Source organism: Stylophora pistillata, chromosome 3, assembly GCF_964205215.1.
Source record: "Stylophora pistillata chromosome 3, jaStyPist1.2, whole genome shotgun sequence".
Classification (NCBI taxonomy): domain Eukaryota; kingdom Metazoa; phylum Cnidaria; class Anthozoa; order Scleractinia; family Pocilloporidae; genus Stylophora; species Stylophora pistillata.
Genome location: NC_142521.1, coordinates 9,820,001 through 9,844,879, shown reverse-complemented (window position 1 = coordinate 9,844,879; position 24,879 = coordinate 9,820,001). Strand labels below are relative to the sequence as shown.

At 39.5% G+C, this 24,879-nt stretch overlaps 2 protein-coding genes, 2 non-coding genes and 2 pseudogenes across 4 annotated transcripts; all 6 read right to left on the bottom strand.

The window, feature by feature from the left end:
- Positions 1–419: 419 nt before the first annotated feature.
- On the bottom strand, positions 420–2,222 carry LOC148734449 (uncharacterized). The gene has a single exon (XM_088752778.1). It carries the CDS (start codon positions 2,220–2,222, stop codon positions 420–422), a length of 1,803 nt encoding a protein of 600 aa, XP_088608904.1.
- Positions 2,223–3,111: 889 nt separating this feature from the next.
- On the bottom strand, positions 3,112–5,801 carry LOC148734448 (adenosine receptor A3-like; annotated as a pseudogene).
- A 6,101-nt stretch (positions 5,802–11,902) lies between these two features.
- LOC148734447 (uncharacterized) lies at positions 11,903–14,224 on the bottom strand (annotated as a pseudogene).
- A 1,466-nt stretch (positions 14,225–15,690) lies between these two features.
- On the bottom strand, positions 15,691–17,019 carry LOC148734446 (histamine H2 receptor-like). The gene has a single exon (XM_088754277.1). It carries the CDS (start codon positions 16,925–16,927, stop codon positions 15,995–15,997), a length of 933 nt encoding a protein of 310 aa, XP_088610403.1. The 5' UTR covers positions 16,928–17,019; the 3' UTR covers positions 15,691–15,994.
- A 2,221-nt stretch (positions 17,020–19,240) lies between these two features.
- Positions 19,241–19,312, bottom strand: Trnae-cuc (transfer RNA glutamic acid (anticodon CUC)). The gene has a single exon. It is a non-coding gene; the product is annotated as a tRNA-Glu (tRNA).
- A 602-nt stretch (positions 19,313–19,914) lies between these two features.
- On the bottom strand, positions 19,915–19,986 carry Trnae-uuc (transfer RNA glutamic acid (anticodon UUC)). The gene has a single exon. It is a non-coding gene; the product is annotated as a tRNA-Glu (tRNA).
- Between the last annotated feature and the right edge of the window lie 4,893 nt (positions 19,987–24,879).

Below are 24,879 nucleotides of genomic sequence, written 5' to 3'. Positions count from 1 at the left end.
TTACGTGCAGACATGTAATCGGTAAGCCATGAAAGCAAATCGCCAGATATCCCAATGGCCTTTAGCTTCTCTAGAACGATGGTATGGTTCACTGTGTCGAATGCTCTTCGAAAGTCAATAAAAAGCACGCCCACTTTCAGGCCCTCTTCTAGCGCATTTTTCCAGGTCTCTGTTAGGTGAAGTAAGAGGCTTTCAGTTGAACAATTTTTCCGAAAACCCCACTGTCTATGAGATAACAAGCCTTGTGTGTCCAAATGGTTGTTCAAGGTATCAATGACAACATTTTCTAAGATTCTCCCAGCGATACAGAGGAGGAAGATAGGTCTGTAGTTGTTCACTTCTGTTTGTAAGCCTTTCTTAAATATGGGGTTAACGCGTGATAATTTCCAGCTTGAAGGGAAAGATACATCACATATACTCTACCTGAAGATTGGTAAAAGACTGTGGATAACAGGGTCACCAATCATGGAGAGGACCCTGGGGGATACTTGGTCTGGACCAGTAGCCTTCTTGGGGTTAGCAGCTTTAATCAGTTTGTTTTTTACCAGTTCCCAGCTCATGTCAGTTTTGTCCCTGGTAGGAGTGACTCTAGTGATAAAGGTGTTTATAGATGACAAGTTCAAAGGGTCAAGTTGCTCAGTGAGGTCTTTGCTGACATTCACAAAAAAGTCATTAAAATACTCTGTCTTCTCTAAATCATGGGTTATTATCTCCTCGTTGTGGTCACAGATTGGACCGATGTTTTTAACTTTGTGTTTCCTCAAGACTTGGTTGGTCAATTTCCAAAATTCATTAGAATCAGTAGCTTCACTGAATAATTTTTGCCAATAATCAGCTTCAGCACTCCTTCGTAGCTTCTTAATCTCATATCGCTTCTGTTTGTAGAGACTCCATAATTCGGGGTCGCCTAATGACTTTGCCTTTTTAAGGAGCTTGTATCTTTTGTTCATTTCTTTCCTGATGGAGGTATTGATCCAAGGAAGAGACTTATCTCTTATTTTAGCATCTCGTGGGGGTAGGTGGTGATGTAGGATTTCATTGTATAGACATTGCCAAGCGTCTACACTGTCATCGATGTCGTCGAATAAACTAGTTATATGCCGGGGAGCCCGGTCGAAGTCACCTCTAAGTTGCCTTGTGTCTAGCGGTTTATAATGCCTGGTTGGGATAACTTTGGGTTTTGCATTACCTCTTGCAACTTTGAAGACCGCGAATATTAGGTGGTGGTCAGAGATACCCAGGTCCATGGAGCCAGAGGTTTGGATTTTTGGGGGTTGACTAGTGATCACGAGGTCAATAAGTGACTTGGAGTTGACAGTAATACGGGTTGGGCTGTTGATAATGCTTTTTAGTCCACGGCTACATAGAATCCCTCGTAGGCGTTTTCCATATTCGGATTCCCTATTGTTAGGTTTGTGCAACATATCAGAGTTGAAGTCGCCAACAAGGATCACATTTTTTCTTTTCAGCCAGATATTAGCAATCAGGTCTCTGGAAGAGTCGAAAAAGGAGGAGTCATCGGGTGGTCTGTAGACACAGCCAACAAGGAAGGATTGGGATCTCATGATGATGTTCAGCCATGATTCTTCTAAATTTGGTCTTTCCCAAGAAACAGAAGGGTATACAGTAAGATCTTCTTTGAAATATATCAGAACACCACTTCCACTGGAACCACGATTCCTCTTTACGAATTTATATCCAGAAATTCTGATCCAATCGTCTGACACACTTGAGTTAAGGTGGGTCTCAGTAATACCAAGAAGGTCAAACTTGATCTCGTACAAGAGGTGCTGGACCTCACACAGCTTGTTTATAAGGCCATTGATGTTGAGATGATCAATCTTAAGATTCTTATCGCCAACTGTTTGTTTAAGCATGAGAAAAGGATCTTCCTGGGATTCTGTAAGCTTGATGTCGTTTACATTCGAGGTAGCAGTTGTATATGGGAATTCATTTCGGGAGATATTTGCAGTAATCTCAGTGGATTGTTGGCAGCGAGGACAAGACCACTCGAAGGTTGTCAGGTGTTGCAAGTTTTTGTAATCGTTGGGCATCATGTTACCGCATCGGATATGGCACCATTTCTCACATTGCTCACAAATCACGGCTCTGTGGTTGCAAGCGACGGTCTTCAAACATGGAGGAGCTCGGACCAGGATTAAGGGAAACATCGCCGCTTCTAAGGAGACGACTTTGTCGAAAACTTGTGTCTGAGTTGGCATAGTAGTATGTCCTTGAGCCAAGATATCTTCCACTACGTGGAGCAGAAACAAAATGGCAGACGTGCTCACACGTTGGGAAAGGCTGCAATTTCGGTGCAAAATTTTCTCTAAGAGACACAAAAATTCTCAGCTGGAAAGCCGAGTCGCTTAGAAAGCGGTTCCAACCTGAGTTTTGACCAGGGTTGGACAGAAAGCAGAATGAATTAAGCAGAAGTACGGGGACGCCAAATACACGTCCGACTGCCATTACACCGCTGACCATGTGAAGACACTTGCTTTTATTTGAGGATACTTGGTTGAGGTTCAAATTTACTTATTCAACATGAGTCTAAATAGCTGCTTCTAAATCTGACCGAATTCTAGCTGGTCTGAGCAAAATTCCTTTTGTCTATGAAATTTAATCGAGCAACACTAATGACGATATAAACTATGTACATTACGAACCTATCAAACTGAAAAGGGGTTCGTAGTTGGTCATAGATACTCAGTGCAAAGCAAGATAGATCATTTGAGTAGCCGACTGTTAATGAGGTCAGTTCAATGATACCCTTTAACAGGTGATTTGCCGGAAAGTTTAAAGTGGCGGGGGATTTAAAATGGCATCCAGTTTAAGATTTTTTTCCTCCGTAGTTAGATGTGATATCACGGCACCGCGGCCCATGTTGGATTCCCAGCCTGCGAGTCCTTTTATTTTTTTCCTTTTGCAATAACCAATTCATTTTCATGAGAGACAGCACATTAGCACCCGCATTCAATTAAGGCACTAAATTATGTTAATCTTAAGACTACAGACGCCAAACACCATCTGTTGGTGGAACATAATCGTACTGATTGCTAATATCAGCATTATCATTGAGAAGAAAAACAGTTTTTGGGGGGTCTTACCACTTCATATACCATTCATACCACTTTTAGAACAAAATGCGACAGAACAAATGCAAAGATGTTGGTCTCTCAGAACCATGCAGTCTACCAAAATTATTGACCAGATTCTGCAACTGATACTGCATGAGTTGTTCCCATAAGTAATCCTTCTTAAAAACTCTATTATTGCACGACGTACTTGTTTAGTTCTCCAACAATAAATGACAGGATTCACCGACGAAGTTATGAAATCAATCGTGGTCGCGTAATCTCAACCGATTTTTAATGACGTTGTATGGCCGTGAAATGCTTCCGATGCACTAACTGCGATGAATGGTAGATAGAGCACCAACGTTAAGCCATACACATAAAGAACCGTAATAGCTGACTTTTTACGTTTAAATGCATCACCTTGTTCGTTTTCTAAGTCAACCATTGATCGGTTTTGTTCTCTTATTTGGCGTTGATGTCTATTTGCAAATTTGAAATATCCTAACAGTGCAAATTGCAGTCACCACAATGGCCAACACAGCTGTAGAAACAGGCAAAATCAGCCAGTTTTGAAACCAAAACCTGACGATGGCAATAATGATACAAAACAGCCAAACTACAGTCATTGCCGTGACCACAACACGTCGCACGGTGATCGTGTTTCTATATCGCAAGTGTAGAGTCAAGCGAGAAGTCGGTCGACAGAACCTCCGCTTAGGGTTAGGAAAGACACGCCAGACGTTATCCAACCAGAAAAAAACTGAATCATTCGCACCTTACAATATGCGTTAAAATCTTTCAAAAGCTCCTCTACCTTGTATGCAACAAACGAGGGCTGGCTAACCGAACCAACAAGGAAATCAGAGATTGCCAAGCCAAATAACAAAGCGAAAGATGGCGTATAAAGCTCTCGTGTTTTCCAAATTACAAGCATGACGATGAAATTTCCAAAGTAAGGCAGTCAGAGCAAATAGAGAACTAACTACGCACGATACAACACTTGCTGTAACCTCATGATCAGTTTGTGTGCGATATCCCTCTAAGAAGAAGCATTTTACAGCGTCGGTTGAATTCACGAGGGATAAGTTCGAGAGAACGGAAACGCAATGATTCACTATCTTTACACCTGATTAAATATGGCCACAAATAGAAATTTCATCTTCAATTTCAACTGTGTATTGAAAGGAGCAAAAACACCGAATAATAAATTACCATTTTGAGCGGGCGATTTATGGGGCATAGATAGTGCCTCAAAAATACTTACTCAATTATCACTGACCTGCCGAATTGAAAATTGATAAAACTGAATTTAGGGAAGTTCTTTAGGCTATCAGAGTTCATTGTTTTCTTGTTGAGTCAACGCCAATTTTTTTTTTAAGGAACGATTAACATTCAGAAATACTATTTTGAGAGAGTGATATCAAAAGTACAGATATCTGCTGCTTCAAGAAAACTCATTCCGTCAATTAACACCTGCCGAAGTTAAAATTAACAAAAACGAAAATTAGTGAGTTACCAAAGCAATCTTTTTTCTTTGCTTTTCATAATTCAAGGTCAATTTTTTCATTTCGGAAGCAAGATATTGACTTTTACAACCGCCTCCCGGTTAGCTCAATTGGTTAGAGCGCTGGACTGTTGTGCGGGAGGTCGAGGTCGATGGTTCGAGCCCCGGCCGGACCAACTCTCAAAGTCTTAAAATAACTGAGGAGAATGCGCTACCTTTCTTTAATAATAATTGGATAGACATTCTAGTCTTCTCGGATAAGGACGAATAAACCGTAGGTCCCGTCTCCTGCATCTATTAATTAGATAATTTGGTTAGGCAGGGACGTTAAAGAACCCACTCACGAGATTACTGTGACGTGGTCTGGCCTGTTTACTGGGAATCGGGGGGAGGGGGCATCTTCAAATAAGTTTCCTTCGATTGTTTGTAAACTGCTGATGCAGTCTGGCCAAAGTCCCCCGAACAGTGTTGTGATGCGCATTTGATCATATCGACATGTTAATTTGCGCAATCTAAATATTAAATTATTATTATTATTATTACAAATGAAAATATTTGCAATATCGCAACCATTATGTGACGATTATTGAGAGAGGTTCAAAATGAATGGAGACGCCTTTTTATAAGCCAGTCGACAAGGGCAAACACATCATGTTAATTAAACAAGTTCAAACAGTGCAAAGTGCTTAGCAAATTGGATGATAAACAACTTCCATGCACTTTAGCTTTTATGTCAATACAATATCAGTTAATAGACAGCAACAGACAGCCCGTTACGCTTTTAGCCCTGGGGTCAACCGTGAAGTCCAGTGTTATTGAATTCTTCCGTGAACAAAATTTAATAGAAGTTTTTTCTGTAGTAACTAATCAGCATGCCAAGATGTTCCTATCAGAGGTGTGAGATGTTCCTATCAAAGTTTACTTACGTGAGGGAAACTCATGAGATGGCCACGACACGAGTCGCCTTTTAGAAATGACACAGCACCTTGCAACAAACACAGCATTAAAATGTCGGGCATGCGTGAGTGGATCATTGTCGGCCAGCCGCGCGCCAATCTCCCGCGCAAATTAGTAAAGATGGAGAGTAATGGGGAACAACCGGTCCAAGAAATAGTTTACTTGAAATTTTGAACTTTTTATAGGAATCAGTAAAAAGAAAACGTACACGACATTTCTATTGCTTCTTGAATTATCTTAAGGGAATTCTGATGATCTACCATTGTGCTTCGTTGGGCCTTAACTAAAAGAGTTATACGCTTTTTAAACTCCGTGACTTATCAGTTTGTGTGGTCGTTTAGAACTCCTCTAACGAACATTTGCTCTGACGAAAGGCTAATGCTCGAAACGTCAGCCTCTAGACTCTCTACGGTGGCCAAATTACATCATCAACACGGTTGATAAAACCAAATTAACTTGTTATGATCCCCCACCGACGCAGCAACTCAGTTTCTTAACAAACTTGCACACTTAAAACAGCCTGTCTCCGTCAGCCTGAGGGCACAATGGCAGTCGGCCTTAACTTCAGCGTATGCGCAGTCGTTTGGCCGCTTAGTTCCCACAATATATACTCGATGCAATCTCCCGTTCTTTGCTTTACGGATGAAGCTAAGGTGACAAAAAGAACTCCTAAAACGTTCTCGCTTATGTAGCTATAACAGGATAAAGTCAAATCCCAATAATCATTTAAGTCAGTGTAGGTGAGTTTGTGTCACATCGAAATATCTGCCAACCACGGCTACTCACTGAAGTGGGTTCTAAAAAATCATTCCGTTTTAACTGGTTAAGAAAGGATAGGACATAAAGTTATCTTTTGTCAATTCCCGTTGCTGCTTTCCCGAGTCTCTCTCCAGAGCAGCTTTAACAGCATGGCGTATCTCCTTTTCCCCAGCAGTAAAGAAATGGATTCAGACTGGAGTTAATGAATACAGCAGTTGTCCTGTATTCTGTATCATTGTATTTTCGTGGATGTAAATGTTTGCTTATAGCGTGTAAAGCAGACAGTTTTTTTTATTAACTTTAACTTTCCTTCTCCACGCTGCCTAGAAAAAAGACAATTTACAACCTTTCGACTATGGTTTTGACTCTTAATCTGGTCGTTTGTAAGTTCTTTATTTGAGAGGTTTTCTATGCGCGTTTTGTTCGCCTCGAGTTTGATAGTTGAACGTGTTTCTTAAGATCGCGGTTTCGATCCTAATATTGTGGATCTCGTCAGTTGCCGATTCACTGAATAGACTGTTGCACCCGTACGCAATACAATGTCTAACAATGACGAGAACACGCTTTATCCTTAAGAAAATGAATAAAACTGCCTCCAAACGTAGCCGTTTGCTTCGATTTTGCTTGAAAGTTTTACCTGTGTCACACAATAGCCTCCTTTGGAAACTTCAAAGTCCGCTCAGCTCTCGTACAGTGGGCGTAAATGCGATAAGGGCTATTAATTATTCCTGACTATTAATTTTCAGACTATTTTTGACTCGGGAATTAAATATACGTGTCTGTGTGGGTGACACTAGCAGAGACATTTTTGATGAGTTTACTAATATACCTACATGTAGTTGTAAAATGGCTGTCCTTCAGCGATAGATGTCCAAATGACAACAAGAGGAAACGGCAACCAGTATCAAACCAGTAAAACTGGTGAGATCCTAACCTATAAAAGCTCGTGACTCACAAAGGCTGGATACTTTATATGAAACAGGCAAGACTTGTCTATTTTAAAGAAAAAAGGTGAATACAAACTGTTAGTAATCAGGAGCATCGGGGCATACCTAATAACTTACGTAAGCTTTTTTTTTCTTTTCGAAAACGAAAAGAGTATGGAAAGCCTTAATAATCAATTCAAAGATAATTTAGTTATGTTTAAAACACTGACAAGCCTGTTCCTCACAAACTTTTTGACCAAGAACGACAAATGATTTTAATGAAGCCTTCTCCAAACGTGATGGACGCGAATTGGTAAGGCCGGGGTGAGAGCAGCGTTTATCAGTTTATTTTTTCTATATTTAGATACTTTGACCTTTATTAATGTTTTTCTTTTTATCTTGTAATCCTCTACCAATTCTTTTCACTTCTAGACCTGAACATGATCAAATTATCAGTCCAGTCTCTAAAAAGATTTTTAGGAGGCGTAGAGTGTTGATCTTCACGAAGAGATGTTTTTGTTTTCTTTAGACTGTCTTAACTAATGGAATGGATTTTATTGGATGAAACGAGTTTCCTAACATCTGGAAATGCGCTTAAGTCACAGCACTTTTCAAAGCCGGGAACCGTACTAGTCCGTCTGATTATCGCCCTATTTCTATTTCACCAACTTACACTAAATTCCCAGAGAGGGGTGTGCATTATCAATTTTATCAATATCTTAACCAACGTAACCTAATCAATGAAAAGCAATTCGGATTTTGGCCTAAACATTCAACAGTTAACGCTGTTTCTAGTTTTGCTGATGAAATTTTATTTATTTTGGGAGGGGGTAAACTGTGTGGAGCCGTATTCTTGGACCTATCCAAGGCCTTTGATACAGTCGACCACACAATCTTGCCACGAAAACTGTCGTCTTTTGAGGTGACATCTGACACGGCTAAATGGGTTGAGTCATATCTTAATAAAGGAATGCAATGTACATCTTGCGGTCCGGAATTGTCGGCTTTGTTACCTGTTTCGGATGGCGTGCCTCAGGGCAGCCGCGATTGGGCCCTTTGTTGTTTCTTATTTATATAAATGATTTGTCCACTGTCATCAAGCATCCAGAGATAGCCCTATATGCTGATGACACAGTGCTTTATTGCTATGGCTCAAACCCAGCTGGTCTGGAGTGCGCCCTAAATGCCGAGTTGCGCACTATTCCTAACTGGTTAAATGATAACAAACTTACTTTTAATGTACCAATAAGCGATGCTTATTGGTAGTGATTCCAAGCTTCGCAAGTTAAACAGTCTCTCGGTTTTTGTTCTTGATAAGAGATTCGATAGTGTTAGAAGTTTTAAGTATTTAGGGGGAGTTGCATTATCCTCTAACTTTACGTGGACTGAACATTTATTTTATTAATTAATTAATTTATTTATTTAAGGATTTGTACCAAGTACAGGAGCAGAAACAATAGGACATGGGTCCCCAACGAGGTTTAAGCTCCAACAAACCCACCCATGCCACCCCAGGGAAGGACATTCATCACACAGAAATCTCGTGCGTGGGAAATTAACGTCTCCTACCCCTAACTCAGCAGGAGACGGGACCTCCATTTAATCGTCCCTATCCGAGAAGACTAGAATATCTAACCATTTCTTGATGTTATAGAAAGGTAGCATATTCTTCTCAATTGTTTTGAGACCTTGAGTGTTGGTCCGGCCGGGGCTCGAACCCTCGACCTCCCGCACAACAGTCCAGCGCTCTATCTATTCAGCTAACCGGGAGGCGGTTAGCTCAACATGGAACATGTGATATCTAAAGTAAACCAGAGATCAGGGCTTTCGGCGTAGGACCAAGCATTTGTTGCCGTATAATGCACGCCTTCTTTATTACAAAAGCCTTGTCCTTCCCATCCTTGATTATGCGGATATGGTATGGAGTGATAAGGATAACGCTGTCTTAATGAACAATATGCAGGCGTTCCAAAATAAGGCGGCAAAACTTGTTCTAAATAAACCATTGTACTCTTCTGCAACCGATCCTCTCGATCAGCTCGGCTGGTTAAATTTAAAACAACGCAGGCACTTCTATCGCTGCTTGTATGTTTATAAATGCATAAATGGAATTACATCTCACAAATTGGAATTATCTAGAAACAGCGATGTACATAGACACAACACTCGTTGCAAAGATCATCTTAGACTTCCATCAGTAACACGGAACTGGGGTAAACAAAGAACCTGTTATCATGCCTTTAAAGACTGGAATGCCTTGGACAGTGACTTGGAGAACTCTGGCACTATATGTCAGTTTAGAAATAATTTTTTTAAATCTTTTAATCCATAGCTTAGTTTTTTACCGCTTTTTATATCTGCAATTTGTGTTCTTTTAACAATTTAATGTTATTTTGGATCAGAACCTCTCTGTAGATCACCTACGGGTGAGAGAGCTTCCTGTTTAAATATCATTATTATTAAACATTTCTTGTAAACAATGTTTTAATTCGACGTTGAATCTGTTCCATTCTCCAGCAGTAGATAATGGGATTTACTGAAGACGTTAAGAAGACAACCAACGTGGCCCACTCGTAAGCGACCTTAACTGACTTTCTTTCGCCTATGATCATTTCTACAGCCATAACGACAAGGAAAGGAAGATAAAACGTGAACATCACGCTTAAGACACAAATTACTGTTATGGCATACTTTTTGCATTTAACTACGTTAATATCTTTCGTGCGGCGTGGATAACTGATTATTGCATTATTTAGTCCATCAATTTGACGCTCGTGCCTTCGAACGATACGAAAAATTTTACCAGTGCAAAAGGCAGTAGTTGCTATCGCCGATAACTGAATGATAACCGCGATAATGATCCACTTTTGTAACCACAGCTTTAGTATGGTCGCGACCGAGCAAACTAGACAAACTGCTATCATTGCTGTTATCACTCGTCGAACCGTAACGATGCTTCTGTATCGCAAGTGAAGTGTTAAAGCGAGAAGTCTGTCCACAGAGATGCTACTAACGGTCAAAAACGACACGCCAGAAGTTATCCACCCACAAAAGAACTGAATCAGTCGCAAGTTACAATACGCGCTGAAAGATTTGAGACTCTATGCTACCTTGTATGCAACGAAGGATGGCTGACCAACCAATTCGACAAGAAGATCTGACATGGCCAAGCAAAACAACAAAACGAAAGATGGTGAATGAAGCTCTCGTGTTTCCCATATAATGAACATTACAATGCCATTTCCTAATATTGCAGTTATTGTAAACAGTGCGCATAAAACGCATAACACCACACTTGCTGTTTTTTCTACTTCGTCTTGTTCCCATTTAACTTCAAAGAAAAAACGCGTTGAGTTGGCTGTAATCCTGGCGATTCCGCTGTCGCAATCGACTCACTGATCACTTGCCAAGGCTTAGTTCCTAGTTAAGTACAAATATGCTCCTTTGGTTTGAACCTCCTAGCAGTTTTATCTTTTGTGACAGTCAAGTTACGTAACTTGTGTTGATCAAGATTTTAGAGCGATGTCATGTTCGCCGTCCTGCACCATTATGCGCCTGCATGGACTCCTGGGACCCGCAAATCAACAGCTTTTATCTGAAACCAAAGAACATCTGTATCTTCCCACATTAAAATTTAAAATATATGTTGTCTGAAGAGCTTCCTTTTCATTAGATTACGTATTCAATTATTAATTTACTCCATGCTCCACTGACGTGCTGAATGGTACTGATATCTTTTTCAATTCGTTTTTAAACATTTATTGGCAAAAAAAAAATTGAACTTTCAGTTAACTGCTGCTATTTTTATTGAGTATCCGGGCATTCAGTCAGGTGTCTGAGGACATTTCAACAAAACTTGAACAAGTAGTCTTTTATTTTCTCCACGTACCTAACAGTAGTACAACTGAGCATACAAACTTTGCAATAGGATGAAGCTGAATAAATCCAAGCCCGCCTCTCGTTTTGAGTTCATACACAAGAAAATATAAATAGGGTTTTTTCGCTTTAAGCTATAGACATTCTTCTAGAATCAAACCCTTCTCGATGATAAATTCTTTAAATCTCGTGCAATTCTAGGAGACCAGACTCCGAGAGTAACTTCGAGAACATGAGATATTGAGGTGTGAGCGGCTTCATTTTTTCCTATTCAATGCGCGTTTTCTTTTACATTTATTATTCATGCACTTTACTTAATTCAAATTGCAATAATAGTTATTATTTATAAAGGGAGAAATACATCATTGGAAAACCTCGTGAGTAAGGAAAAGAATTATTGCAGCCGGTAGAAGGCTAGGTATTCGCGCAATGAATAAAAAAAATACTCATACTTATATTGGATCAAGGAAGAAAGTTTTACCAAAGTGTTATCAAACAATAAAAAGAATCACGAGGTTTCCCTATTCAGAAAAGGTAAGGGGCTGACTATATAACAAATCTTTCGATGACAAATGTACTTCGTGGAAAATTTTCAGAGCACGAACGTCTCTTAAGAGTTGTTAAAGGTTTTGCAGAGAACTTTAGCTGTCAGGATGGACTTATTACTCCACCTCTGATGGAAGCTTATTATTTTATGGACTGAACGTAATAAGAGATTTCCTTTCTTGCTGGCCTGCATCCGTATAAAGAGCCACTGAAATTTAGTGGCTCTTTATATGGACGTCATAAAGTTATTAACAAGTTCATCCAATGGATGTGCCACTAACAGTTGATGTGCTGGCAGTTACTGTACATGTTGACATCACATTACATGCAAGTGTAGTTTTACACTTGAAATATTTTGCAAAATGCTTAAAGAAAAATTCCTCTAGTTTTATTAGCACGTCTGCAAAAAGGTCTGTGTCAAATTAAATGCGCTCAATAACCATCCCTTTAAATGTGTATGTTATGAAGTCACACCACTTTGCCCCAGATATTCCCATCTGGCCTTGAACTTGTTTATAGTATTTGTGAGTTTCCTTGAGCACTGGAAAGTCATCTACCATTTCGAGATGGAACTGACGATCACCAGAGCATGCTGTTTGAGGGGTAACATTTCTGTGTTTGTAGGGGCATTTGATTTCAAGTATCCCATATGGGCTGTCCTCAGTTTCATCAATCACCTTGCCATCTGGAGAGCAACCAAGGAATGGGTATGAAGGGTTTACAATGAAACCTGAGGTAAAAGTCTTGACAGGATGGCCATTGTGCTTCATATAGTTAGTATACTGTTGCAAGGCTGCACTTTAATGTTTAATACCACATGTTTTAATGGCTCTAGTGTTAGTATTGTCCAGGTTGCAGTCATTCACAAGTCGTTCTAGAAAAGGCGTTGTAATTGATTTTCGAACCAAAATATCGCCAAATTGAGATGCAGTAATCCTTGGTCTCCTTTCTTTCCACCATCGATTGCTACTGCGCTGTGAGACAGTGTCCTTTTCAAGTGAGGTGGCATCACTTTCGTTAAGCTGCAATGATTCGAGAAATTGTTGATGCTCTCTTGGGCACTGAGTGATTGTGAAAAGAGGGAGAACCAAAGACAGTGGAAAATGTGGGTAAGTTGTCAATGGTAAATCATTATCATTGCACCCTCTTGAGAAAAGAACATTACATGTGACTTCAAATTTACCCTCAGTAGGTGCCAGTTGACAGCTGAGGTAGCCCCCTAAGGGTGCAGGTCCAACTTTGGTGGGTACCATTTTCATACCTACAGTCATGTAGATACTAAGACCAAGCTTCCCATGGATTTCTTGCAAGTTACTTTTAAAGTTTTCTATCTCTTTGCTGCTTGGGATTACCTTGAGTGCAGGGTATAATGAACAAGAAATTCCAGAAGGACGGGAATTCCAATTTCCAACCTGTGCATTGTCTTGGTCTAATTTGGGTTTTTTAAAAATCATATCCATTAGTGGTTCTGGAGATCTAGTTTTCCCTCTTGGCTTGTGCCATTGTTGAGGAAGTGACGTGCTAGCCAAGTCGTCTGGGATTACTTTGATTTTTGTCCTGAAAAAATGTGAAACTAGATACATCAACCAGATAGCATGGTTGCAAAACCCGAGAGATCCAGCCACACAGGTGCAAGACGATCCCAGGACAACAAAATAAGGCTGCTTGGTAGAAATTGTTAGCTGAAGTTTATGAGGAGGTTCACTTTTTCTTAGACTTCTGTAGCAAAGCGCTATTAAGTAAAACGTTTGACTTTCAACATGATGATGTGCTACAACATCATGCAAGTAACCCTCTATAAAGAAATTCACACCGCGTTCAAACGGTTTCATAACCATGTAGTCCGGTGATTGTTTCATGCTTTTACCCGATGTGCGGACGTACTTTACGACTGAGTTGTATGTGAATGGTGGAAGGCCGTCTAAGCATTTCTTCATCTCTTTCTCAGAAGGACAAAACTTATTTTTCTTCATTTTCCCTGAGAAGTTCGATGTTTTTTTCGTTGGAGCACATGCTTGCGCTTGTGCGTTATTTTTATTCACTGGGATTTCCTTTCTTTGAAGGATTTCCTTTGCCCTAGAGTAAAACAAAGAGCGATTGCAGAATACCCGGTCCATTATTTGCATATTGCCCTCTACTCTTCAACGACACTTTGATAACAATAAACCCTATTGATATGCAAATAACGGGCTGGGTATTCTGCAATCATACCAAACAAAGAAGAAGAGCATTGTAACGCTTTTACCATGAGTATAAATCCATAAAGAAATAGCGCAATAAAACTAGCAAGGCTTTACTGTTAATAACTATTTTCTTACCTAGCAACGAGCTGTGCTTTCACTGTCAAACCTTTCAGGATGGCGTTATGGTCCCGAAGAAACTGCCTCAACTCGTTAACATGCATTTTCTCCACTGGCCTGTCCATGACTTTCTAATTTAACGTTCAAACTTTCTAGAGAGAGAGCTCTGAAGACTTACAACACAAGCAACTGTGGCATAAAATTCACTCGCATCAACAAAGGAAACAGAGACGAATTGGCCCTTAGCAACGGTCACTACCGAAAAGCCTCGCTTTCGTGTAGCGGCCGCCATATTTGCAATCGGTCTCATAAGATTGAACTTTCAGTTAACTGCTGTTATTTTTATTGAGTATCCAGGCATTCAGGCAGGTGTCTGAGGATATTTCAACAAAACTTGAACAAGTAGTCTTTTATTTTCTCCCCGTGCCTAAAGATAGCACAAACAAGCTTCAGTTTGCAATAGGATGAAGCTGATTAAATCCAAGCGCGCCTCACGTTTTGAGTTTATACACAAGAAAATATAAAAATATAAGGGTTTTCTCGCTGTAAGTTATAGACACTCTTCTAGAATCAAAGCCTTATCGATGACAAATTCTTTAAATCTCGTGCAATTCTGAGAGACCAGACTCCGAGAGTAACTTCGAGAACATAAGATGTTGAGGTGTGAGTTTGCCTTATTTTTTACTATTTTTCTATTTTTTCTCCTTTACATTTATTATTCATGCACTTTACTTAATTAACATTGCAATAATATTTTTTATTTAAAAAAGGAGAAATACATCTTTGGAAAACCTCGTGAGTAAGGAAAAGAAGTATTGCAGCCGGTAGAAGGCTAGGTATTCACGCAATGATTAAAAAAAAATACTCACACTTAAAATTGGATCGAGGCAAGAAACTTTTACCAAAGCGTTATCAAACAATAACAAGAATCACAAGATTTCCCTGTTCAGAAAAGGTAAGGGGCTGACTATATAAAAAATCTTTCGCTGACAAATGTACTTCGTGGAAAATTTTGAGAGCACGAACGTGTCTTAAGAGTTGTTAAAGGTTTTGCAGAGAACTTTAGTATCTGGAAGGCTCCACAACCTTTTCAAGTGCCTAACAATTGGTGAACTCAGAAGTGCTTCGTCGTCCAGCAAAATGTGCATTTGAAGGTTAATAGGATTCAGTACAACTGAACCCTTCATTCGCTGGGGTGATTGTTTCACTTACGCCATATGCTACCATTCAGCAGCTACACTTTAAGCGATTCATTTTCTATTTTTTTATTCTTGTATGTCTTCAGAAACACATTCCCAAAATGAAATCGGCTTTGGCGATTCTTTAGTAACAAGTATATATATATATATATTAATCAAAGAACTTTCAATAAGTTCGTGGTTGAGACAGTGCTTTCTCTACTTTCATCAATTTTCATCAACGTGTGGACGTTACATTATTGTTTCTTTGAGACGCTACTTCGCTTTAGCATGGAAACTTCACATGTAAGGCAACAGAGGACTCAAAGGATACGGAATTCATTTCAAAATAATCTTATATTAGGAGTAAGATGTCGAGTCCTGGGGGTAAACAAAGAAAAGAGGAAACCTTCCATTTTAGGTATCAAAAAATAGAGAATTGAATGGCACAACCAATCAAGAACATAGACATTTAGAGCAAAAAATCCGATCTCAAACCAAACAATAAACGAAAAAAAAAAACTGAAAAACTCAGTGCTTTCCCCTTTCATAAATACAATCATACAATTCATTCAACAACTTCTGCAATGACATTTACATATAAATTAACATTGGTCATTAGAACTTTCGTCTCCACTTTATATTAAATTGTGTAATGGCGATAAGCCCAGTCAAGTCAATTATCTGAATGCGTGAAAGCATCGTCCAACTCTAAAATGAAACATGGAGGTGTTTTCTGTGGAGGCTTTCATCTTTTAGAAATGTATAAAATTTGACCAAAATTCACGTGTTCGTGTCCGCTTCCTACTAATAATGCATTGTTTTGATGGACTAAGGCTGAGGGAAAACTTCCTCTGTAAAGTGAACAAAGTCAATTACTTTGAGTGTTGTTATCTAAGAAAAAGACTCTGCCTCTCCGAAGTGTGTTCCTTACGGCCTGTCGTATCTCCCTGATGCGCCAACAGTACACAATTGGATTAAAAAATGAATTGAGAAAAGCTACAGTCCCCGCGTAGTCATATGCGATTTTTACTGTTATCGTGTACCCGTTGACTGAATCCATAAACATTGTTACAAGAAAAGGAACATAAAAAATCCAAAAGAGACCGTAAACGTAAAGCACAGTCACTGCAGATTTGCGACACTTGAGTATTTGGACTGTGTGAGTGTGAGAAGCGGTTAGGTTTCGCTGAAGCTCAATGACCTGGCGAAGATGTTTGCGCACAATCATGAATATTTTTAAGGTACTCAGCGCAGTGACGAGAAATGTTGTCAGTAACATGATCAAAGGGAGAATAATCCAGTTTGTCAAAGTGAACCTCAATATCACAAATGTGATGGCAAAGATCCAGAGAAAGACGCAAGCAACAAACACACGAGGAACTGTTACCATCGCGTTGTATCGTAAATGAAGAGACAAAGCCAATAATCGGTCCAGTGAAACTGCACTTAAAGTCAACAGAGATGTCCCAGAAGTTGTCCATCCAGACATACTCTGAATCATTCTCGAGATGCAATAGCAACTGAAGTCATGTCTTAGTTCGGCGACCTTGAACGCAACGAAAGATGGCTGGCAAATGAGTCCAACGAGAAGATCCGAAAAAGCGAGAAAAAACAAAAGGACGAACGACGGCGAGTGCAGTTCTTGGTTTTTCCAAATTGCAATCAGAATAATGGTATTTCCCGCGACTGTTATCAAGGAAAACATTGAATTTAGGACACATGTAGCGACGTTGGCTATTTGCGTTTCTAGCGTTTGATCCAAACTGATGTCCAAAAATGAGCATGTTAGTGTTTCGTTCATGTTATGAGATCCTCAGCTGCTCCCAGAAAAAACGATTTCACACACTGTTTAAATGTTAGTTCACTATCAAAGTGTAAAAAGAAACTAATCGACGTTTGTTTCCATTTGGTGTGTCATAGGTATGGAAATTAAATGCACTTGTACTTTAAAGAAATAGGTCCTGCACGTTTGTTGAAAACATCAGCCAGATGTTGACTGTTTCCTGACTGTTTCCTAACTCATAAAATAATTCGGCTCTTTTGCAATTTAAATCTTTATAGAAAATTAAGAACGCCGATGAGACACAATCTTCACCTAAGCGTGCGAGTCTTACTTATGCTAACAAGTAATGTCCATGTGTCGTTTCAACAACATTTATTATCGACTCATATCGAGTGCACAAAAAATTCGGGAAGAAATCTATATCAACCATTTTTCGTGATTCCAACGCTTCCTTTAGTTAGTTTATATTAAACAACAGTAGGACTGGGGAGAGTAGTACCTTCGAACTGCATAAGTTGCTATTCACAACTGAGGGGACGACAACAATATTCACATTGAGGGCAATTGACAAAAACTCGTTTAGTCGATGAAAGTTGATCGAACAACACTGTTGGTAATATAAACTATGTACATTACGCACTAATCAAACTGAAAAAAAAGGTTGGTAGCATTCATGGCGTCTCAATTAAAAGCAAGACTTCGCCTTTGAGTTGGCGCCGACTGTTACGGAGGTCAGTTTGATGATACCCTTTAACAGGTGATTTGAAAGTGACGGCGGATTTGTAATGACTACATCCAATTTAATTTTTTTTTTTTTTTTCACCCGTTTTTAGATGTGATTTCACGGCGCCGTGGCCCATATTCGATTCCTAGCTTGGGAGTTCTTTTTTTTTCTTTTTTCCACAAGCCATTTGTTCTTTTTTCTTTGCTTTTGATAATTCAAGGTCAATATTTTAATTTCGGAAGCAAGAGATTGACTTTTACAAATGAAAATATTTCCAATATCGCAACCATTATATGACGATTTTTGAGAGAGGTTCAAAATGAATGGAGACGCCTTTTTATAAACCAATCAAGGCTGATAGTTTCAAAAGAAACTGTTTGGGGCTGAGTCGGCGGGAGTAACGAAATAATTTGGATATATCAACAAAGTTGAAATGGTAAATTGGCCACCGTAACGATTACAAAAGCTGACGTTTCGAGCGTTAGCCCTTCGTCGAGCGTTAGCCCTTCGTCGAGCGTTAGCCCTTCGCTCCGACGAAGGGCTAACACTCGAAACGTCAGCTTTTGTAATCGTTACGGTGGCCAATTTACCATTTCAACTTTGTTGATATATCCAAATTATTTTTATAAACCAGTCGACAAGGGCAAACACATCATGTTAATTAAACAAGTTCAAAAAGTGAAAAGTGCTAAGCAAATCGGATGATAAACAACTTCCATGCACTTTAGCTTTTATGTCAATACAATATCAGTTAATAGACAGCAACAGACAGCCCGTTACGCTTTTAGCCCTGGGGTCAACCGTGAAGTCCAGTGTTATTGAATTCTTCCGTGAACAAAATTTAATAGAAGTTTTTTCTGTAGTAGCTAATCAGCATGCCAAGATAAATCGCATTCATGCGATTTCCCCTACGTGGGTCTACATAAAGAGGAAGGTTATATCGGGAGAAAAACTATTTGGTATGACTGCATGATAATGATTACGAAGGAGAACTTTTCATTATGACACGAACAGATGATGTTCTCAGAAGAATTCAAAAAAGGCCAGCTGCTGTTTACTGAGCGCCTTTATAATTATCTGATCTTATTTCACTCCACTCTTTCGAACTGAAAGTAATGACTTGAACTTTTTCTTTCAAGTTTCTAAGTTTAGACAAAAGTTCATCGCTCGGTTTTAGCATTCAAAGACCCGAAACAGTGTTTGTGTCGTTTAAATGATCGCCTTCTTAGAAAATTTCATTACTTCTACTTCTTTCATAGAAATTGAGATTTAATCATGATATATTCCTTGGAAATAAAAATTAGCTCGCATGGGTCTCCGATGGTCTCTATGGTCCATATGGATTTCTGGGTTAAAATTGTGAATCACTTATCTCGTAGTCTGAATTTAACAGGCGTGGCTACCTTTCTTATCTAGAGAGAATATAAGCCAACAGAAGCTCATGACCACTCCTGACGGCGCTCAAGTCTCGTACGTATTGTGTGTCAGGGAGCTAGCTCAATGTTTGCATCGCCTACATTAATGAGATAACTGAATCAACATTATTCGCTTTGTGATTTTTCTTGGCAGTTATTCAAAAGGGATGGAAAGATCATATTGCGTTATCATTCCCACGCCGGGAATCGAACCCGGGCCGCGGCGGTGAGAGCGCCGTATCCTAACCACTATACCACGTGGGAACCGCTATCTATAAAGGTAATGATAAAGATCTTGGAGTAAAAGCTGTGCACCCCACTAAATGATTCTAATTTCAACAAACATGCCGTAGTTAAAGCCTAAAAAGGAAACAGACCGAAGGGTTGCTAAAACTTTTTTAATTATATGATGGTTACCACCGTGTGAAGTGTCAGGTAGTGCTCTCCGCCCTGTGAGACGTCTAACAACGGAGTGTAAATAATAATAATAATAATAATAATAATAATAATAATAATAATGGCTATCGATGAAAAAATATAATCTTGCGATCTCCTAAGAGTCTCCGAAGGTTGTGTATCGCAGCAAATGCTATTGATATACAAAGTATCCTTAAAATTTTGCAAATTTAATTTCATCACCCAGATTTCACTGGTTAACCTTTATAGGTTTGTTTGTGTCAGCGTTGCATGACCATTTTAATGACAAATGCAAACGCTTCAGTTAAGTTCGTGCACTTATTGATTTTCTGTCCAACCCTGTCATGGAGGCAAGGTTATTAAAAATCGAAAAAGAAGGGTAAGAGAAAATGGCGTGATTTTTCTTGGCAGTTATTCAAAAGGGATGGAAAGATCATATTGCGTTATCATTCCCACGCCGGGAATCGAACCCGGGCAGCGGCGGTGAAAGCGCCAAATCCTAACCACTAGACCACGTGGGAAATACGACTTCAACCCATATTGTTAAAGTCAAGTATGAGCCTACTGTAGTTAAAGACCTGAAAAGGAAGCCTCTTTCTAAAGTATTGGCACATAAAAATCGACCAAAATGATGCTAAAACTACGTAATATCTCTCAATTTCCTGATGGGTTTGAGCGTATTTTAGCAAGTACTAATGATATCAAAGGTTAAGCAAAGAATTCTTCTAATTTTGTTAAAATAAAATTATTTCAGGTCGTGTTGGTTCTACCACAGGTAACGTTTATCTAATTAACGACAGTCTATTGCACGGTGCTTGACACTTTTAAAATCCCCACCCCAGCCAGGAAAGGTTCTAATTCTCCACCCCCTCTAGTGGAACTGCGTTTTGTGACTGAACGCAAAAAATAACAAAAAAAAAGAATGAAGCCGAATTTATACCTCGGACGTTTCCTTCGTAAAGCCCGGGTAACAAAAGAATATTAATCCGGTAGCCATCTATTCTCAGTATACCCAGGAAGATCCTTGAATCAGCGGTCTCTCAAAGAATCGTCAACCATACATTCCACGAGCACAAATTGAAAAGTATTTATCAGATCTTAAATGGAATAAAGCTACCGGTCCCGACCAGATTTCTTCCAGAACTCTGAAAACTGCCGGGAATGCGTTGGTCCATCCATTATACCATATTTATTGTGAAAGTCTAAGATCTGGCTACGTGTTTGAACAATGGAAAGTGGCTAGGCTGAGCCCTATCCACAAAAAGGACGATGAGAGCGACATGGGCAACTATCGGCCAATTTCTATTCTCAGTATACCCAACAAGATCCTTGAATCAGTGGTCTCTCAAAGAATCGTCAACCATACATTCCACGAGCACAGTTTAGTCACTGAAAACCAATGGGCTTATAGGAAAGACTTTTCTACTGAATTAATGCTTATAAAATTGACAGAACAATGGAGACAAGCGGTTGATAACAGTAAAGTTGTCGGCGTGGTTTTTGTTGATTGTCAAAAGGCCTTTGACTGTGTATCGCATAAAATATTGCTGAATAAACTCGAGATCGACTTTGGGATCAAGGGCAACCTGGCTGCTTGGCTTCACAGCTACTTAAAGGGGAGGCGACAGTTCACAGTCATTGACGACGCAGCCTCTGATTTTGCTCGCGTTAATACAGGCGTTCCTCAGGGATCAGTCCTCGGTCCAACCTTGTTCGCACTTTGCACAAATGATCTACCTGATAATATAACAAATGCAACTGTTTTTATGTATGCAGATGATACCACCCTGTTCTGTATCGGAGACACCGTAGACATTGTTATTGCCGAACTGAATGCTGCTCTCAAGGAACTAGAGCTATGGTGCTTAAGAAATCAACTGTTGCCTCACCCCAAGAAATGCGAAGGTATGCTAATTCATCGAGGCAACTTCACCGGTCCACTACAGTCATTAATACTGATGAATCATTGTATAAGAAGGGTTAAACACACCAGGCTGCTTGGAGTCTATATTGATAATAGACTTAACTGGGACTACCATGTCAAAGCATTAAAGATCAGCTTTGCAAATAAGCTTAACATGCTGAAGCACAGCTTGTTTTTACCAAGACCCATGCTACTGGACTTTTACTTCAAAGTAAACTACCCATCAATTATATATGGTATCACTGTCTGGGGCGGCCTTACTAATAAGGAGGGCCTAATTGCATTAGAGTCTTTACACTGTAGAACGGCAAAATTAATTTTTAACTGGCCATGGGATATGCCCAAGTCTGAAGTACTTAGCAAAGCTCGATGGTCTTCAATTGAAATCACATATAAAGTTAATTTGGCTAAACTGATGTTCAAAATAGATAAGACTTTACCTATATCCATCTAAGATACCACCGAACAAGTTGACGTGAATACTAAGAAAAATCTAAGAAGTAATGCCAACATAAAAGTAACAAAATTCAACACATATTACATGAAAAAGAGTTTTTCCAGAACACACTTCTCCAAGAATCAAATTTAAGAAATATAACCATTAAGCAGCTCTCCTCGTTATTCTACAAATCAAAGGTACTTTTAAATTTGAACTTTAATTCTATTTCTCCACAGAAAGTGAACTGTAAGTATCCCAATCTTAAATAGTTTTAGATCTTCTAATTTTGATAGGCTACTTTAATTATTTTATTTTACTGCATTTCATTTTATTCCATTTTACGTACGACCCCACAACGGTGTAGTCGCTTTAACGATTATCGTGTTTAAATAAAGTCTTTTTATTATTGTATTGTATTTATGAAAGTGGCCAATGGGCCGACTGAGGGAAAAAGCTCTACTGTTTTCCTCCTTTCAGCTGTATCCTAAAGGCGCTACAGAAAATCATTCAGAATCAGGCAACTTGTGTGGTAGTGGTTCCCGACTTGCCCATGAGACGAAAATTGACCATTTTATTTTGGCCCAAATTGTTTACACAATGTTGAATTGGGTCAAGTTAAGGCCCTTTTTGCCATTAAAAACTCAAAACAAACCTTCGATGAACAATTTTTACCGCTTCAAAGTCGTCCAAAACTCGTCCGCCATTGCTGAAAACATGTTCCAGCCGAGCCCGCAAAAACGTCATCATGACGTCAAAGGCTCAACAAACTTATGCTCTGCTTTGTAACAACTCTCTTTGTTCGCTGCACAGAGAATCACACATATTACTTTTTTGAGAACTGTTTCGTTGTCAGTCGGGAAATGTCAGTCGACTTTTTCAGACGATGAATTGTCCCAGAAATCATCTGAAGCTTCTGTGGATAGTTTTGCGCCGACAAACGATGAGCTTTTGCCATGCGAATAAGGATAAACACAGAACGGCACGGACTCCCCATGTGTCTTTTGTGGTCGCTTCGCTTTATCGCCTTCGAACTGTATTTTTGCTTGTCGTAAGGGATTTCCCTTTTTTCTAAGAAATGATCGGGTGATTAGTAAAACTAGTTTTCGGCAATGGCTAATTGTGTAGCCAAAGGCGGATATTGGGAGTTTGTGAAAGCCATTTCTAAGCCATCAATGTGTTTTCCCCGATCCATTTCGTCAATGATCTCATTAACCCTTTCCAACGGCATATGGTATTTCGAGGACTGGACTGGACTGGACTGGACTGGACTGGACTAGTAAAACGCGGACTAGTAAAGCGCGGACTAGTAAAAAGCCGACTAGTAAAGCGCGGCCTAGTAAAACGCGGACTAGAAAAACGCGGAATAGTAAAACGCGGACTAGTAAAACGCGGACTAGTAAAACGCGGACTAGTAAAACCCGGACTAGTAAAACGCGGACTAGTAAAACGAGGACTAGAAAAACGCGGACTAGAAAAACGTGGACTAGTAAAACGTGGACTAGTAAAACGCGGACTAGTAAAGCGCGGACTAGTAAAGCGCGGACTAGTAAAGCGCGGACTAGTAGAGCACGGACTACTAAAACGCGGACCAGTAAAACGCGCACCAGTAAAACGCGGACTAGTAAAACGCGGACTTAACAACCACAACAACAACAAAAAAACAATTTCGTACGAATGCGATCACAAGACTTAATGGCGAGCCAATTTAGTGAGTGACAATCCCTGTTTGACCTTGAAGTTACACATGGGTTTAACATGCACCAGATACAAACAAATTTATAAGTTTAGGCTAAGAAAGAATTCTATTCAGCACCAGTTCAAATCCTAAAATACACTTTCGTCGTAAATTTCACGGGAGAAACGCAGGAATTCGATGAATAAAAGTCGCATTAAATCTCCTTGTGTCTAGGTAGAAAGAGTCTCATTGACTCCAGCTTTTCGGTGGAAGAATAACCGATTTACACACGCCATTACAGAAAACAAACAAGCAGACTGACCACTCCAAAACACATATTCGCATTCACTTACAATTTGACTTTCCGTGACATTTTAAAACGGAACAGAGGTAAATCTTCGATGATTAATAGTCGTTGGAAATGAAAAATACTTTCCGTAAGATCTCTGTCTTTCTCTTTACGAGAAAATCGTCGCATGATCATTTAACTCATGTGTGTTTGTCACACCAGTACTGATGTTTAGCGTATGCTTCTTTACTCTTCAATTGACAGGTGTCACATGGTGACAGTTACTTATCAAAACAATTTTTCAAAATGTGCTTGGAAGCCTTTAATTACCTTTACAAATAAAAATGTTTCGGCGAAAGCTTTCTCTTTAATTTGAAGAACCCGAATGATTTAGGGCTACAATTACGAGTTTAATTACAGGAAAATCCTCCTTGAGTTAACAATTTGATAGCGAGTGAGTTATAAAGAACACAAACTTTATTCAAATTAAAGAGAAAGCTTTCGCCGAAACATTTTTATTTGTAAAGGTAGTTAAAAGGCTTCCGAACAAATTTTCAAACATTTTTTTGAAAAGTAACTGTCACGATGTGACACCTGTCAATTGAAGAGTAAAAAAAGCATACGCTTTTGAAGAAACAGCAGTACTGGTGTGACAAACACACACAAGTTAACTGATCAGGCGACGATTTTCTCGTAAAGAGAAAAACAGAGATCTTACGGAAAGTATTTTTTATTTCCAACGACGATTAATCAGGGGCACTTCAAGCATGGTACCCACTGCTGACCTCTCTCCTAATAAGTTTATTATATTGTCCAGAAGGAGGTTCCCTCAAGTCGTATCAGCGTTACCCCTCGCTTGCGAGACATCTCGATGTCGGAAAACACAAATACAGTCTTGAGCAACAAACACTTTAGGACAGGTTTATGGTCATGAACGCCTCAAAACTCGAACAAGGTGGCATTGAGATCGTTAATATTGATTATCAAGACACATCATCCTGTGTGCACCAGGAAAATGACGCACCGCTTGGGTCGTGCCCTAAAATCAACACAGAAGAAAAAGCGTTTATCGAAACCAAAAACGGTA

What these genes read in the sequence shown, in the direction of transcription:
- LOC148734446 (XM_088754277.1), bottom strand. Translation starts at nt 16,927, where the DNA reads ATGAACGAAACACTAACATGCTCATTTTTGGACATCAGTTTGGATCAA.
- LOC148734449 (XM_088752778.1), bottom strand. Translation starts at nt 2,222, where the DNA reads ATGCCAACTCAGACACAAGTTTTCGACAAAGTCGTCTCCTTAGAAGCG.